Source organism: Dendropsophus ebraccatus, chromosome 1, assembly GCF_027789765.1.
Source record: "Dendropsophus ebraccatus isolate aDenEbr1 chromosome 1, aDenEbr1.pat, whole genome shotgun sequence".
In the NCBI taxonomy this organism is placed as follows: Eukaryota; Metazoa; Chordata; class Amphibia; order Anura; family Hylidae; genus Dendropsophus; species Dendropsophus ebraccatus.
In genome coordinates, this window is record NC_091454.1 from 8,554,326 (window position 1) to 8,568,276 (window position 13,951).

The window sequence follows — 13,951 nt, forward strand, 5'->3', positions numbered from 1 at the left end:
CCGCGCTCACTGACCATAATGACTAGCGCTCCGTCCGCACCTCCCATCTCCCTGTAAGAAATCCCATCCACTTGCCTTCATCTCCGTCATCTCCAAACGGGTAGAACAGCGCCACCGCCAGGTTGATGAACACGGCCAGGTTGAAGGAGATGCTGCCCCAGAGCGAGATGTGGCGGGAGAACCAGAAGAGAGCCGGGTTATCTGTGGAGAGAAGGGGGCGCCATGTCAGTGGAGGAGGGGTACTGTCCACATGGAGGGTCCACAGATGACTGAAGCCACTCCCACATACATGCCAGTTTTACTTCTTTATCACCTGGAAACTGCCAACAAGTTGCTGTTGTCAGTTGCAGTAGTCAGCAACTTACTGACAGTTTCTACAAATTCAATTTACTATAATTCCTAATAACTCTTTGGGGGCACTGGTATGTAGTGGAGCTATACTGGAGGGGGTGTAAGGTCCAGCTATCCAACCCTCAAACTAATAGAGACAAAGAAAATTAGTCACTGACTTATCAGTCTACAGAAACTTGTTGACAGTTTCCACATAGTAGAAAGTTATAAATATATGATTCCCTAATACCTCCATGGGGTATAAACTCTATTCAGACACAGTATCCAATCACAGCAAGGCACTGTTATGTCCTCAAAGTACCAGAGTTAAACAAAAATAATCGCGGTCAGTCTACAGCAACTTGCTGACAGTTTCCACATAATATAAACAGTCATATGAATATATGCATGCCTAATACTTGCAGGGGGCAACATATCTTATCAGACACACAAGTCAATCCCAGCAAGAATTACTTATAGTAGTATACAGGGATACAAATAATCAGAGATCAGTCTACAGCAACTTGCTGACAGTTTCCACATAATATAAACAGTCATATGAATATATGCATGCCTAATACTTGCAGGGGGCAACATATCTTATCAGACACACAAGTCAATCCCAGCAAGAATTACTTATAGTAGTATACAGGGATACAAATAATCAGAGATCAGTCTACAGCAACTTGCTGACAGTTTTCATAAAACAGCCTAATTGTTATATGAATGCCTAATACTTCCAGGGGGCAACATAAATAACAAGACAGGCAACATAATCCCAGCAAGATGCTAATATGACTTCAAGATACTAAACTGAGATAAAATTGATCAGAGATCAGTGTACAGCAACTTGCTGACAGTTTCCACCTAATATAAACAGTCAAATGAATAGATGAATGCCTAATACTTCCGGGGGGCAACATATCTTATCAGACAAACAAGTCAATCCCAGCAAGATGCTATTGTGCCCTTAAAGTAGTAAACAGGGATACGAATAATCAGAGATCAGTCTACAGCAACTTGCCGACAGTTTCTAAATAGTATAAACGGTTGCACCCTATTTACACCATTATGCATTTAAACTACGCAAGGATCCATCAACAGAAACCTGATGACAGTTTCCAAGTAGTAAATAAAGTGAACAATGAGTGGAAACAATAGAGAATGCTGCCACGCTGATCTCTCTGTACCCCCAGAGAGGAGTTGTGTCATGTGACCCAAGTCCCTGTCTAATTGCAAGCGCCGTATGACCACTACACTCCTAGTTTAGCGGTCACGCTTTTTTGGCTTCTTTGGTTTTTTGCTGTAGGAGTTTAATGCTGGATTGTGTTTGGCGGCTGAACACCTGCACTCACTAATTCAGTCATCCGCAGGCTTGTCAGGGACCGGCTTAATGACAAATCTGCCGCCCATCTCCCGGTAATAAGCGGTTGGTGTGCAAACACAAAGTCCCATTTAAATGTAAACGTTTAATTTAGGGAAGCGGCAGAGGAGGGAGCGAGAGAGCGCGGCAGAGGAGGGAGCGGGAAAGCGCGGCAGAGGAGGGAGCGGGAGAGCGCGGCAGAGGAGGGAGTGGGAGAGCGCGGCAGCACAGGAGGGAGCAGGAGAGCGCAGCAGAGGGGGGAGTAGGAGAGCGTGGGGGAGAAGGAAGCAGGAGAGCGCGGCAGAGGAGGGACCGGAGAGACGGAAGCACAGGAGGGAGTGGAAAAGCGCGGCAGAGGGAGTGGGAGAGCGCGGCAGCACAGGAGGGAGCGGGAGAGCGCGGCAGAGGAGGGAACGGAGATACGGCAGCACAAGCGGAAGCAGGAAATCGCAGCAGAGGAGGGAGCAGGAGAGCGCAGCAAGGAGGGACTGGAGAGACGGCAGAGGACGGAGCGGAGACACCAGAGCACAGGAGGGAGCAAGAGAGCGCAGCAAGGAGGGACCGGAGAGGACGGAGCAGAGACACCAGAGCACTGGAGGGAGCAGGAGGGAGCGGGAGAGCGCGGCAGAGGAGGGAGCGCAGAGACTGCAGCACAGGGGGGAGCGAAGAGTGTGGCAGAGGCAGGAGAGCGCGGAAGAGGAGGGAGCAGAGAGACGGCAGCACAAGAGGGAGCAGGAGAGCACAGCAGAGGAGGGAGCAGAGAGACGGCAGCACAAAAGGAAGGGGAGCGCGGCAGAGGAGGGAGCGGGAGATTGCGGGAGAGCACGGAAGAGGGAGCAGGAGAGCACGGCAGCACAGGAGGGAGCTGAGATACCGGAGCACAGAAGGGAGTGGAGAGATGGCAGCACAGGAGGGAGCGGGGAGACCGGAGCACAGGAGGGAACGGAAGAGCATGGCAGAGGAGGATCCAGAGATTCATGGCAGAGGAGGGAGCGGGAGAGCGAAGCAGTAGAGAGAGTGGAGAGAAGGAAGCCCAGAAAGGAGCGTAGAGACAGGAGCACAGGAGGGAGCGGGAGAGACAGGAGCACAGGAGGGAGCGGGAGTGACGGGAGAACAGGAGGGAGCGGGAGAGACGGGAGAAAAGGAGGGAGCGGGAGAGAAGGGAGAACAGGAGGGAGCGGAGAGACCGGAGCACAGGAGGGAGCGGAGAGACCGGTGCACAGGAGGGAGCGGAGAGACCGGAGCACAGGAGGGAGCGGAGAAACCGGAGCACAGGAGGGAGCGGAGAGACCGGAGCACAGGAGGGAGCGGAGAGACCGTAGCACAGGAGGGAGCGGAGAGACCGGAGCACAGGAGGGAGCGGAGAGACCGGAGCACAGGAGGGAGCGGAGAGACGGGAGCACAGGAGGGAGCGGAGAGACGGGAGCACAGGAGGGAGCGGGAGTGACGGGAGAACAGGAGGGAGCGGGAGAGACGGGAGAACAGGAGGGAACGGAAGAGCATGGCAGAGGAGGATCCAGAGATTCATGGCAGAGGAGGGAGCGGGAGAGCGAAGCAGTAGAGAGAGTGGAGAGAAGGAAGCCCAGAAAGGAGCGTAGAGACAGGAGCACAGGAGGGAGCGGGAGAGACAGGAGCACAGGAGGGAGCGGGAGTGACGGGAGAACAGGAGGGAGCGGGAGAGATGGGAGAACAGGAGGGAGCGGAGAGACCGGAGCACAGGAGGGAGCGGAGAGACCGGTGCACAGGAGGGAGCGGAGAGACCGGAGCACAGGAGGGAGCGGAGAAACCGGAGCACAGGAGGGAGCGGGAGTGACGGGAGAACAGGAGGGAGCGGGAGAGACGGGAGCACAGGAGGGAGCGGGAGAGACGGGAGCACAGGAGGGAGCGGGAGAGACGGGAGCACAATGAATTGCCCATAATTAGAGATGAGTGAACCGGGTTCGGGTTCGAGTCCATCCGAACCCAATCGTTCGGTATTTGATTAGCGGGGGCTGCTGAAGTTGGATAAAGCTCTAAGGTTGTCTGGAATACATAGATACAGCCAATGACTATATCCATGATTCCCACATAGCCTTAGGGCTTTATCCAACTTCAGCAGCCACCGCTAATCAAATGCCGAAAGTTCGGGTTCGGATGGACTCCAGCTGCTCCAGGTTCACTCATCTCTACTCATAATCATCTGGACTTCTTTCAGGTTTTGCTCTGTGTGGCCTTTTAAGACGGTCGTCCCAGATCAGAAATCAGGGCTGCTTCCTTTCTGAAACAGCGCCCCCCTCTGTCCACAGGTTGAGTCTGGTTTTGAAGCTCGGTTCCACTAAAGTGAACAGCAATACCACAGACAACCTGTGTACAGAGGCGGCGCTGTTTCTGGAAGATACTTTTTTTACTAAACTGAACAGAAGTCAGTCTAGAAGGTTCTAAATTCATCTGGGTTGCATATACAGATCGGGTACACTTGGATACACTCGGATACATACAGGGTTAATAGGGAATACAGAGTAATATAGATATCAGCTTCTTGTTAACCAGGCTTTAATTATTCAGTTTGGGGGGGGGGGGGGGTGTACGGCCGCTCTCGGCCCCGGCCCTCGGCGGTGATGAAGTGCGGCACGTTTATGAAGAGAAGAACGCCGGAGATCTGATTAACTAATCAAATATTAAAAGGTACAATGTGTACTGAGCGCGGCCGAGCGTCATCCACCGGCTCCATCTATACGCTGAATACCAAGTATAAATTACCGCAACGGCTTCCATCTGCGCCGCCGCCCTCCGCCGGGAGACGACATGGCGGTAAGTGAGGAGATTTACTGCACAACTTAAGACACTTTAATAATTAACGCTCAATAAAGGACGAGGAGGTGCATGGTGGGAAACGGGGGAGGAGTTTAAGTGGGTTTAGAGGGACTGTCCAGAAAGTACGGCTTGTTTAGCTACAACTGGACTACAACTCCCAGCATGACCTGAGATCATATACTACCCCAGCCATTGCATCACTACAACTCCCAGCATGCCCTGCCACTTACTGCGGATCTTCTTCTGCCACTTCATCTCGTTGTACAGATCCTCCGTCTGCTGGAAGAAGTCGTTGACCTTGCTCCCCTGCTCATCCCGCTCGGTGGTGTTGAACACTCGCCACATGGACTCCCGGGTCAGATACTCACAGATGTTCGGAACCGGGAAGACGATCTGCTCCATGGTGCGATCATGGCGGACGATCTGGAAGAGAGCGAGAGATGCAACAAAGGCTGCTCCACCTGATACAACAAAGCCTGCTCCACCTGCACTGAACAATGCAGCAAAGCCTGCTCCACCTGCACCGACCAATGCAGCAAAGCCTGCTCCATCTGCACCGACCAATGAAACAAAGCCTGCTCCACCTGCACTGACCAATGCAGCAAAGCCTGCTCCACCTGCACCGACCAATGAAACAAAGCCTGCTCCACCTGCACCGACCAATGCAACAAAGGCTGCTCCACCTGATACAACAAAGCCTGCTCCACCTGCACTGAACAATGCAGCAAAGCCTGCTCCACCTGCACCGACCAATGCAGCAAAGCCTGCTCCATCTGCACCGACCAATGAAACAAAGCCTGCTCCACCTGCACTGAACAATGCAGCAAAGCCTGCTCCACCTGCACCGACCAATGCAGCAAAGCCTGCTCCATCTGCACCGACCAATGAAACAAAGCCTGCCCCACCTGCACCAACCAGTACAACAAAGCCTGCTCCACCTGCACTGACCAAAGAAACAAAGCCTGCTTCACGTGATACTACAAAGCCTGCTCCACCTGCACCGACCAGTACAACAAAGCCTGCTCCACCTGCACCGACCGGTACAACAAAGCCTGCTCCACCTGCACTGACCAAAGAAACAAAGCCTGCTCCACCTGATACTACAAAGGCTGCTCCACCTGCACTGACCAATGAAACAGAGCCTGCTCCATCTAATACAGCAAAGCCTGCTCCACCTGCACCGACCGATACAACAAAGCCTGCTTCACCTGCACCGATCAATACAACAAAGCCTGCTCCACCTGCACTGACCAATGCAACAAAGCCTGCTCCACCTAATACAGCAAAGCCTGCTCCACCTGCACCGACCGATACAACAAAGCCTGCTCCACCTGCACTGACCAATACAACAAAGCCTGCTCCACCTGCAGTCATCGATACATCAAAGCCTGCTCTATCTAATACTACAAAGCCTGCTCCACCTGCACTGACCAATGCAACAAAGCCTGCTCAACCTAATACAGCAAAGCCTGCTCCACCTGCACCGACCGATACAACAAAGCCTGCTCCACCTGCACCGACCGATACAACAAAGCCTGCTCCACCTGCACCGACCAATACAACAAAGCCTGCTCCACCTGCAGTCATTGATACAACAAAGCCTGCTCTATCTAATACTACAAAGCCTGCTCCACCTGCACCGACCGATGCAACAAAGCCTGCTCCATCTAATACTACAAAGCCTGCTCCACCTGCACCAACTGATGCAACAAAGCCTGCTCCACCTGCACCGACCGATGCAACAAAGCCTGCTCCATCTAATACTACAAAGCCTGCTCCACCTGCACCAACTGATGCAACAAAGCCTGCTCCACCTGCACCGACCGATGCAACAAAGCCTGCTCCATCTAATACTACAAAGCCTGCTCCACCTCCACCGACTGATGCAACAAAGCCTGCTCCACCTGCACCGACCGAGACAAGAAAGCCTTCTCCACCTGCACCGACCAATACAACAAAGCTTGCTCCACCTGCAGCCCCCGATACAACAAAGCCTGCTCCATCTAATACTACAAAGCCTGCTCCACCTGCACCGACCGATGCAACACAGCTTGCTCCACCTGCAGCCACTGATACAACAAAGCCTGCTCCATCTAATACTACAAAGCCTGATCCACCTACACCGACCGATGCAACAAAGCCTGCTCCACCTGCGCCGACTGATGCAACAAAGCCTGCTCCACCTGCACCGACCAATACAAAGCCTGCTCCACCTACAGCCATCGATACAACAAAGCCTGCTCCACCTGCACTGACCGATACAACAAAGCTTGCTCCACCTGATACTACAAAGCCTGTTTCACCTGCACTGACCGATACAACAAAGCCTGCTCCATCTGCACCAACCAATGCAACAAAGCCTGCTCCATTTGACACTGCAGAGCCTTCTCTGTACCCAAAAATTCTGCAAAGCCATCTGCACTGACCCATACAACAAAGCCTTCTCCACCTGATACAACAAAGCCTGCTCCACCTGCACAATGATGAATTATCCCAAAAATTGTTGAAAAGTGAATAAAAACATGAAAGACAACCACAAATATCAGCCACAGGTCATTAGCTAAAAAAAACAAAAACAAAACTGTGCAGAATTGGTGTAAACAGCTGGTAGTGCCCAGTGTACCAGTCCTGCAGCTATCGGTGCCCAGTGTACCAGTCCTGCAGCTATCAGTGCCCAGTGTACCAGTCCTGCAGCTATCAGTACCCAGTGTACCAGTCCTGCAGCTATCAGTGCCCAGTGTACCAGTCCTGCAGCTATCAGTGCCCAGTGTACCAGTCCTGCAGCTATCAGTGCCCAGTGTACCAGTCCTGCAGCTATCAGTGCCCAGTGTACCAGTCCTGCAGCTATCAGTGCCCAGTGTACCAGTCCTGCAGCTATCGGTAGCCAGTGTACCAGTCCTGCAGCTATCAGTGCCCAGTGTACCAGTCCTGCAGCTATCAGTGCCCAGTATACCAGTCCTGCAGCTATCAGTGCCCAGTGTACCAGTCCTGCAGCTATCAGTGCCCAGTATACCAGTCTTGCAGCTATCAGTGCCCAGTGTACCAGTCCTGCAGCTGGTAGTTCCCAGTGTACTAGTCCTGCAGCTATCAGTACCCAGTGTACCAGTCCTGCAGCTATCAGTACCCAGTGTACCAGTCCTGCAGCTATCAGTACCCAGTGTACCAGTCCTGCAGCTATGAAGCAGCTCTGTATCAGCGGTTTCTTCACTATCATCATCATTAGGAGAGATGGATGACGGGAGGGACGCAGATCGGGCAGCACAAGCCTCCTGTGTGAATGGAGAGGTATGGCTGCGGCTGTAACATCTGGAGTGTTGGCACTGAGTGGCGTTACCTCGATCTGGGCGGTGTGGTTGGCGTAGTACTTCAGAGCTTCATCCCCCTCCTCGGGATCATTACCCGGCTTCAGCATCTGCTGCAGGGTCTTGTAGTGGCGGGCCAGCTGGAAGGAGAGAAAGATGGCGGTCAGGGAACAACGGCCTCAGCACGGCCCTCAGCTCCGATCATCCCACTCTGACACAGGGATAGACGAGTCCCCTGATGAGACTACTACCCCCATCATCACACAGCAGCATTCTGCCACCTGCAGACCCCACATTCTCTGGTCATGTAGGAACCCACACCAGACGTGACTATGGGGCCCCGGTCCTCCCACCACCACCACCACAGGGCGACCCCTGCCCCTGCAGACCCCGATCCTCCCCCACCACCCCATGGCGACCCCTGCCCCCTGCAGACCGAGATCCTCCCCCACCACCCCAGGGCGACCCCTGCCCCCTGCAGACCGAGATCCTCCCCCACCACCACCACAAGGCGACCCCTGCCCCCTGCAGACCGAGATCCTCCCCCACCACCCCAGGGCGACCCCTGCCCCCTGCAGACCGAGATCCTCCCCCACCACCCCATGGCGACCGCTGCCTCCTGCAGACCCCGGTCCTCCCCCACCACCCCAGGGCGACCCCTGCCCCCTGCAGACCGAGATCCTCCCCCACCACCCCACGGCGACCCCTGCCCCCTGCAGACCCGATCCTCCCCCACCACCCCATGGCGACCGCTGCCTCCTGCAGACCCCGATCCTCCCCCACCACCCCAGGGCGACCCCTGCCCCTGCAGACCCAAATCCTCCCCCACCACCCCATGGCGACCCCTGCCCCCTGCAGACCGAGATCCTCCCCCACCACCCCAGGGCGACCCCTCTCCCCTGCAGACCGAGATCCTCCCCCACCACCACCACAAGGCGACCCCTGCCCCCTGCAGACCGAGATCCTCCCCCACCACCCCAGGGCGACCCCTGCCCCCTGCAGACCGAGATCCTCCCCCACCACCCCATGGCGACCGCTGCCTCCTGCAGACCCCGGTCCTCCCCCACCACCCCAGGGCGACCCCTGCCCCCTGCAGACCGAGATCCTCCCCCACCACCCCAGGGCGACCCCTGCCCCCTGCAGACCCGATCCTCCCCCACCACCCCATGGCGACCGCTGCCTCCTGCAGACCCCGATCCTCCCCCACCACCCCAGGGCGACCCCTGCCTCCTGCAGAACCCGATCCTCCCCCACCACCCCAGGGCGACCCCTGCCTCCTGCAGACCCCGATCCTCCCCCACCACCCCAGGGCGACCCCTGCCTCCTGCAGACCCCGATCCTCCCCCACCACCCCAGGGCGACCCCTGTCACCTGCACACTCCACATTCTCTGGTCATGTATGGCCCCACACCAGACGCCACTCTATGGTGCCCGGTCCTCCCCCACCACCCCAGGGCGACCCCTGCCCCCTGCAGACGCCACACCAGATGCCACTCTATGGTGCCCGGTCTTCCCCCACCACCCCAGGGCGACCCCTGCCCCCTGCAGACGCCTCACTAGATGCCACTCTATGGTGCCCGGTCCTCCCCCACCACCCCAGGGCAACCCCTGCCCCCTGCACAACACGCCATAGGACCTGAATGATAGCAAACACTCCGCATCCGTGCAGCGACTATTTGCTACTTTTAGGAGTTGTTTGTTTTATAACGCTTATGCCTTGCACCCCAGTGCTAGCAGTTTTTTTTTTTTTGCATTGGTGAGCGTATTACTGAGCATTGTCTCTTTTCTTGCCACCTCAGCTATTTTCTCTGTTAACTCCTTCTATACACTGGGCTGCATATGTATAATCATTCACAGCTACCTATGTCTTTTTGTGGTTTGTTATGTTTTGTTGATCGTTACATCTAGCGTTGTATAAGCTTTTATGTTGCTTTTGTTCGCTTTTTCAGCTTACTGCACGCAACTTACTTATCTCTTGATAGCACATGACCGCGCTTGTAATATCATATAATTGAATATTATTGAAAAAAATCTGTTAATAAAAACTTATTGAAACAGATAGCAAACACTCCGCCTCACAGATCACTGATCAGGGCCGGAACGTTCCGTGACCGGGAACAAATGTCTCCGGCTGAGGTCAATGTCCCCCAGTCTCCACAATGAGGAAGTGAGAAGAAAGTGCAGACACTTCTGTAGAGAGAACGGCCGCTCATTACATTTACTTTCATCTTGTTGGAAAGTTCACGACTCATACGGTCTAGAAGAGAGGCCCAGAAATCTACACCAACTGTGGTTATGTCAGTTGCCAACTATCCCTGGTGGTCCAGAGGGTAATACATAATATCCCTGGTGGTCCAGAGGGTAATACATAATAACCCTAGTGGTCTACAGGAATAGATACATAGATGTCTATAGGTGTCTAGAGGTTAATATATAATAACCCTGGTGGTCAAGTGGTTAATATATAATATCCCTGGTGGTCTAGAGGTTAATATATAATATCCCTGGTGGTCTAGTGGTTAATATATAATATCCCTGGTGGTCTAGTGGTTAATATACAATATCCCTCGTGGTCTAGTGGTTAATATATAATATCCCTGGTGGTCTAGTGGTTAATATATAATATCCCTGGTGGTCTAGTGGTTAATATATAATATCCCTGGTGGTCTAGTGGTTAATATATAATATCCCTGGTGGTCTAGTGGTTAATATATAATATCCCTGGTGGTCTAGTGATTAATATATAATATCCCTGGTGGTCTAGTGGTTAATATATAATATACCTGGTGGTCTAGAAGTTAATATATAATATCCCTAGTGGTCTACAGGAACAGATAGATAGATAGATAGATATAAAATATTCCTGGTGTCTAGATGTTAATATATAACATATCTGGTAGTCTAGAGGTTAATATATAATATCCCTGGTGGTCTAGAGGTTAATATATAATATCCCTGGTGGTCTAGAGGTTAATATTTATTCTATATTAGTCTAAAGCTTTGGCTGTCCAGGCATAATGGGAATTGTAGTTTTGTAACAGCTGGAGGGCCTGAGTTTGACACCTGTGATGTAGAGTTTAATATATAATATCCCTGGTGGTCTGGCGGATAATATATAATATCCCTGCTGGTCTGGCGGATAATATATAATATTCCCGCTGGTCTGGAGGTTAATACAATATATACCTGGTGGTCTAGAGGTTAATATATAATATCCCTGCTGGTCTAGAGGTTAAATATATATTATTTCTGGTGGTTTAGAGGTTAAAATGTAATATCCCTGGTGGTCTGGGGTAGGGTTCAGTGCTGACACCCGAGAGTGAGGAAACAGCTAAGTTCTTCACCTTTCTTTTAGCAGTCATGTAGGACTGGTTAAGTCACATGGTAACCCACAGTACCTGCTCTCTCCGCCCCTTTCTCTGTGGCTCCTCCCATGAGGAGCTAAACAAGCTAAAACAACATAAAGTCATACAGGATTTGGTAAACATGGCTGCTTTCTTCCATAAAAAGCACCGCACCTGTTCACAGGTTTGTGTCTAGTATCGCCAATGGAGATGGGCTGCAATACCACACACGACCTGCGTGAAAAAAGTGGCGCTGTTATACGGGCCCTTGAAATTGATATAGTAATACCCGACGATCTGACTATTATAAGTGAATGAGGAGCCTGCACAGCGCCCCCTGTAGGCGGGTTCTCCGCGTTCTCCTTCTGTGCCGGCTCACGCGCTTTTATCTCATCCTCAGGGTTACGAATTATAAAGTATTTGGAGAAACCTCGGTGTTATTCAAGGTAAGGCACAACAGGGAACAGTCTAATCAGGTCTACGGGGACCCAACAGCTTCCAGCTCGCCGTCTACTCGGCAGTACTTTCAATTAGCTGAGCGGACTCTGTTCCTGACGGGGAACGTCTGACACATGCCATCAAAATCCCGCTTTGTGCTCAGCGTTACAGACAGCTGTGAAATGAGGACGAGCGGCACGAGAGAGAGGGCATGCAGGCGGGCACGCACAGGATTCCAACAGGATGGAATAAAAAAAACATCAACATATTCCATATAAAAAATTGTTATTCTTCCCCTTTAAGAAAGAAGGCGGGGCTTAAATGAAATAAGGAGGGGCCTAAAGATTCTAGTCAAATATAATGAGAACTCAATATTTTATCCAATTAATAGCAGAATTGTCCCAGAAGATCATGAAAGTCCTTGAGTCATCTTATCTGGGCGACCACCAATATGGCCGCCATCACAGCTCAGAAGTAGTCACTCAATGGCTGACTGGGTGAGTTGTAATGGAATCTGCATTCATTGTCTCCCAGCCTTTTTGAGTATAAGTAGAAAAAAATATAAAAAAAAAAATTGTGGCCCATTTAAATTTTTCCCCTTTAAGAAAAGGCGGGGCTTAAAGGTTCCAATTCATGTTAAATTAAATGAAATAAGGAGGGTCTTAAAGGTTCTGGTCAAATATGATGAGAAGTCAGCGCGAAAGGAAATTTTATCCAATTATTAGCGGAATTGTCCTTGAGTCATATTATCTGGGTGACCACCAATATGGCCGCCTTTACAGCTCAGAAGTAGTCACTTAATGGCTGACTGGGTGAGTTGTAATGGAATCTGCATTTGTTGTCACTCAGCCTTTTTGAGTATAAGAAATTTTTTTTTTTTAAATTGTGGACCATTTAAATTTTTCCCCTTTAAGAAAAGGCGGGGCTTAAAAGTTCCAATTCATGTTCAAGTTAAAATATGTTAATAAATCGGTTTGTAGGAAATACAATAAAAATCCAATAAGAATCCAATAAAAAGAGCAACTTTCCCAGAAAATCATAAACCCCATGATTTTTCTTAACTGGGTGACTACCAAGATGGCCGCCATTACAGCTCAGGAGATGTTACTAGACTGTACACAGGAGTTGTAACAGTGTTCATATTTATAGTCACACAGTTTTCTCAGATGTAACTAGAAAGCTTTATTTAAAAAAAAAAAACACATTACAAAATGTACATTTTTATCCCTTTAAGAGTGAGAAAAGATAGGGAGGGGCTTAAAAGATTGGATCTATGTATTCGGATAGAGTTCCAATATGATAAGAAGTCAGTTTGTTGGAAATGTTATCTGATTAAAAGAGCAATTCCCCCAGAAAATCATAAACATGATTTATAACACACATTAGAAAGTTTAAATTCTTCCCCTTTAAGAAAAAAGAGGTGGGGCTTTGCCTAAAAGAGGGAGGAGCTTAAAGTGATATTTCCCCTAGACAATTATAAAGCCTCAAAATTGGCTCATCTGGGTGACCACCAATTTGTCCATCATTATAGCAGGAAATTAGTCAGTGGATTTAGTGGAGTAACCACTCCAGTAAAAGAGGCGGGGCTTTGCTTAAAAGAAGGAGGAGCTTAAAGAGGTAATTTTTGCTAGAAAATTATAAAGCCTCAAATCCCCTCATCCGGGTGACCACCAATCTGGCCGTCATTACAGCTGGAAATTCGTTAATTTAGAGTGACAGATAAAGTGAAAAGAGGCGGGGCTTTGCTTAAAAAAAGGAGGAGCTTAAAGTGAGATTTCCCCAAGATAATTATAAAGTCCTCAAATCACCTCTTCTGGATGACTAGCAATATGGCTGTCACCATAGCTGGAAATTAGTCACTAGATTTATCCAATTGGCCGCTTCAGTGACAGATATGATGGCGGCCATGTTTTTGTTTTTTTTTTAATTATGACTAATTAAACTTTCCAGCTACAGAACATGACAAGAGGATACCTCAAGGTCTAATATTCACAGGAGATCAGGGATCAGCCGCTCCAGAAAATTAGGGTTAATATCCCTTTAAGAACAATCCCCACAACTTTTCATAGATGCAGCAGAGCTGAGTCAGTCACGCTACAGTTTCCTTTAAATCCAGACACTTCCCATAACTGTACATATATATCCAAGCGACGCTCTCGGCTCTGCTACATCATCTAGTTATTCCTCGTTACAGTAATAACGTTCGTCTTTTTCGCGCCAGGTGGTCGTTTTACGGTGGAGACACAATAGGTCGGCGGCGGGATGGTGGAAGCTAATGAAGACGCCACGCGAGGCGATGTGACGGTCTGCAGGGTGTAATGACGGTCAGCTGCGACGCTCTGCCGGCATGGGCTGCCGCTTCTGCCGCGGTTTAATTAGGC

At 50.7% G+C, this 13,951-nt stretch overlaps 1 protein-coding gene across 2 annotated transcripts in view; it reads right to left on the minus strand.

Annotated features, from left to right (window-relative positions):
- ITPR2 (inositol 1,4,5-trisphosphate receptor type 2) overlaps positions 1–13,951 on the minus strand; it is a 185,930-nt gene that overhangs the window by 49,906 nt on the left and 122,073 nt on the right. For both annotated transcript variants that reach the window (XM_069965955.1, XM_069965946.1), the window contains exons 46-48: positions 7,821–7,928; positions 4,717–4,909; positions 76–201 (exon numbers count right to left, since the gene is read on the minus strand). In XM_069965955.1, the coding sequence (XP_069822056.1) occupies positions 76–201; positions 4,717–4,909; positions 7,821–7,928 (427 nt within the window). The remainder of the gene's footprint in view (positions 1–75; positions 202–4,716; positions 4,910–7,820; positions 7,929–13,951) is intronic.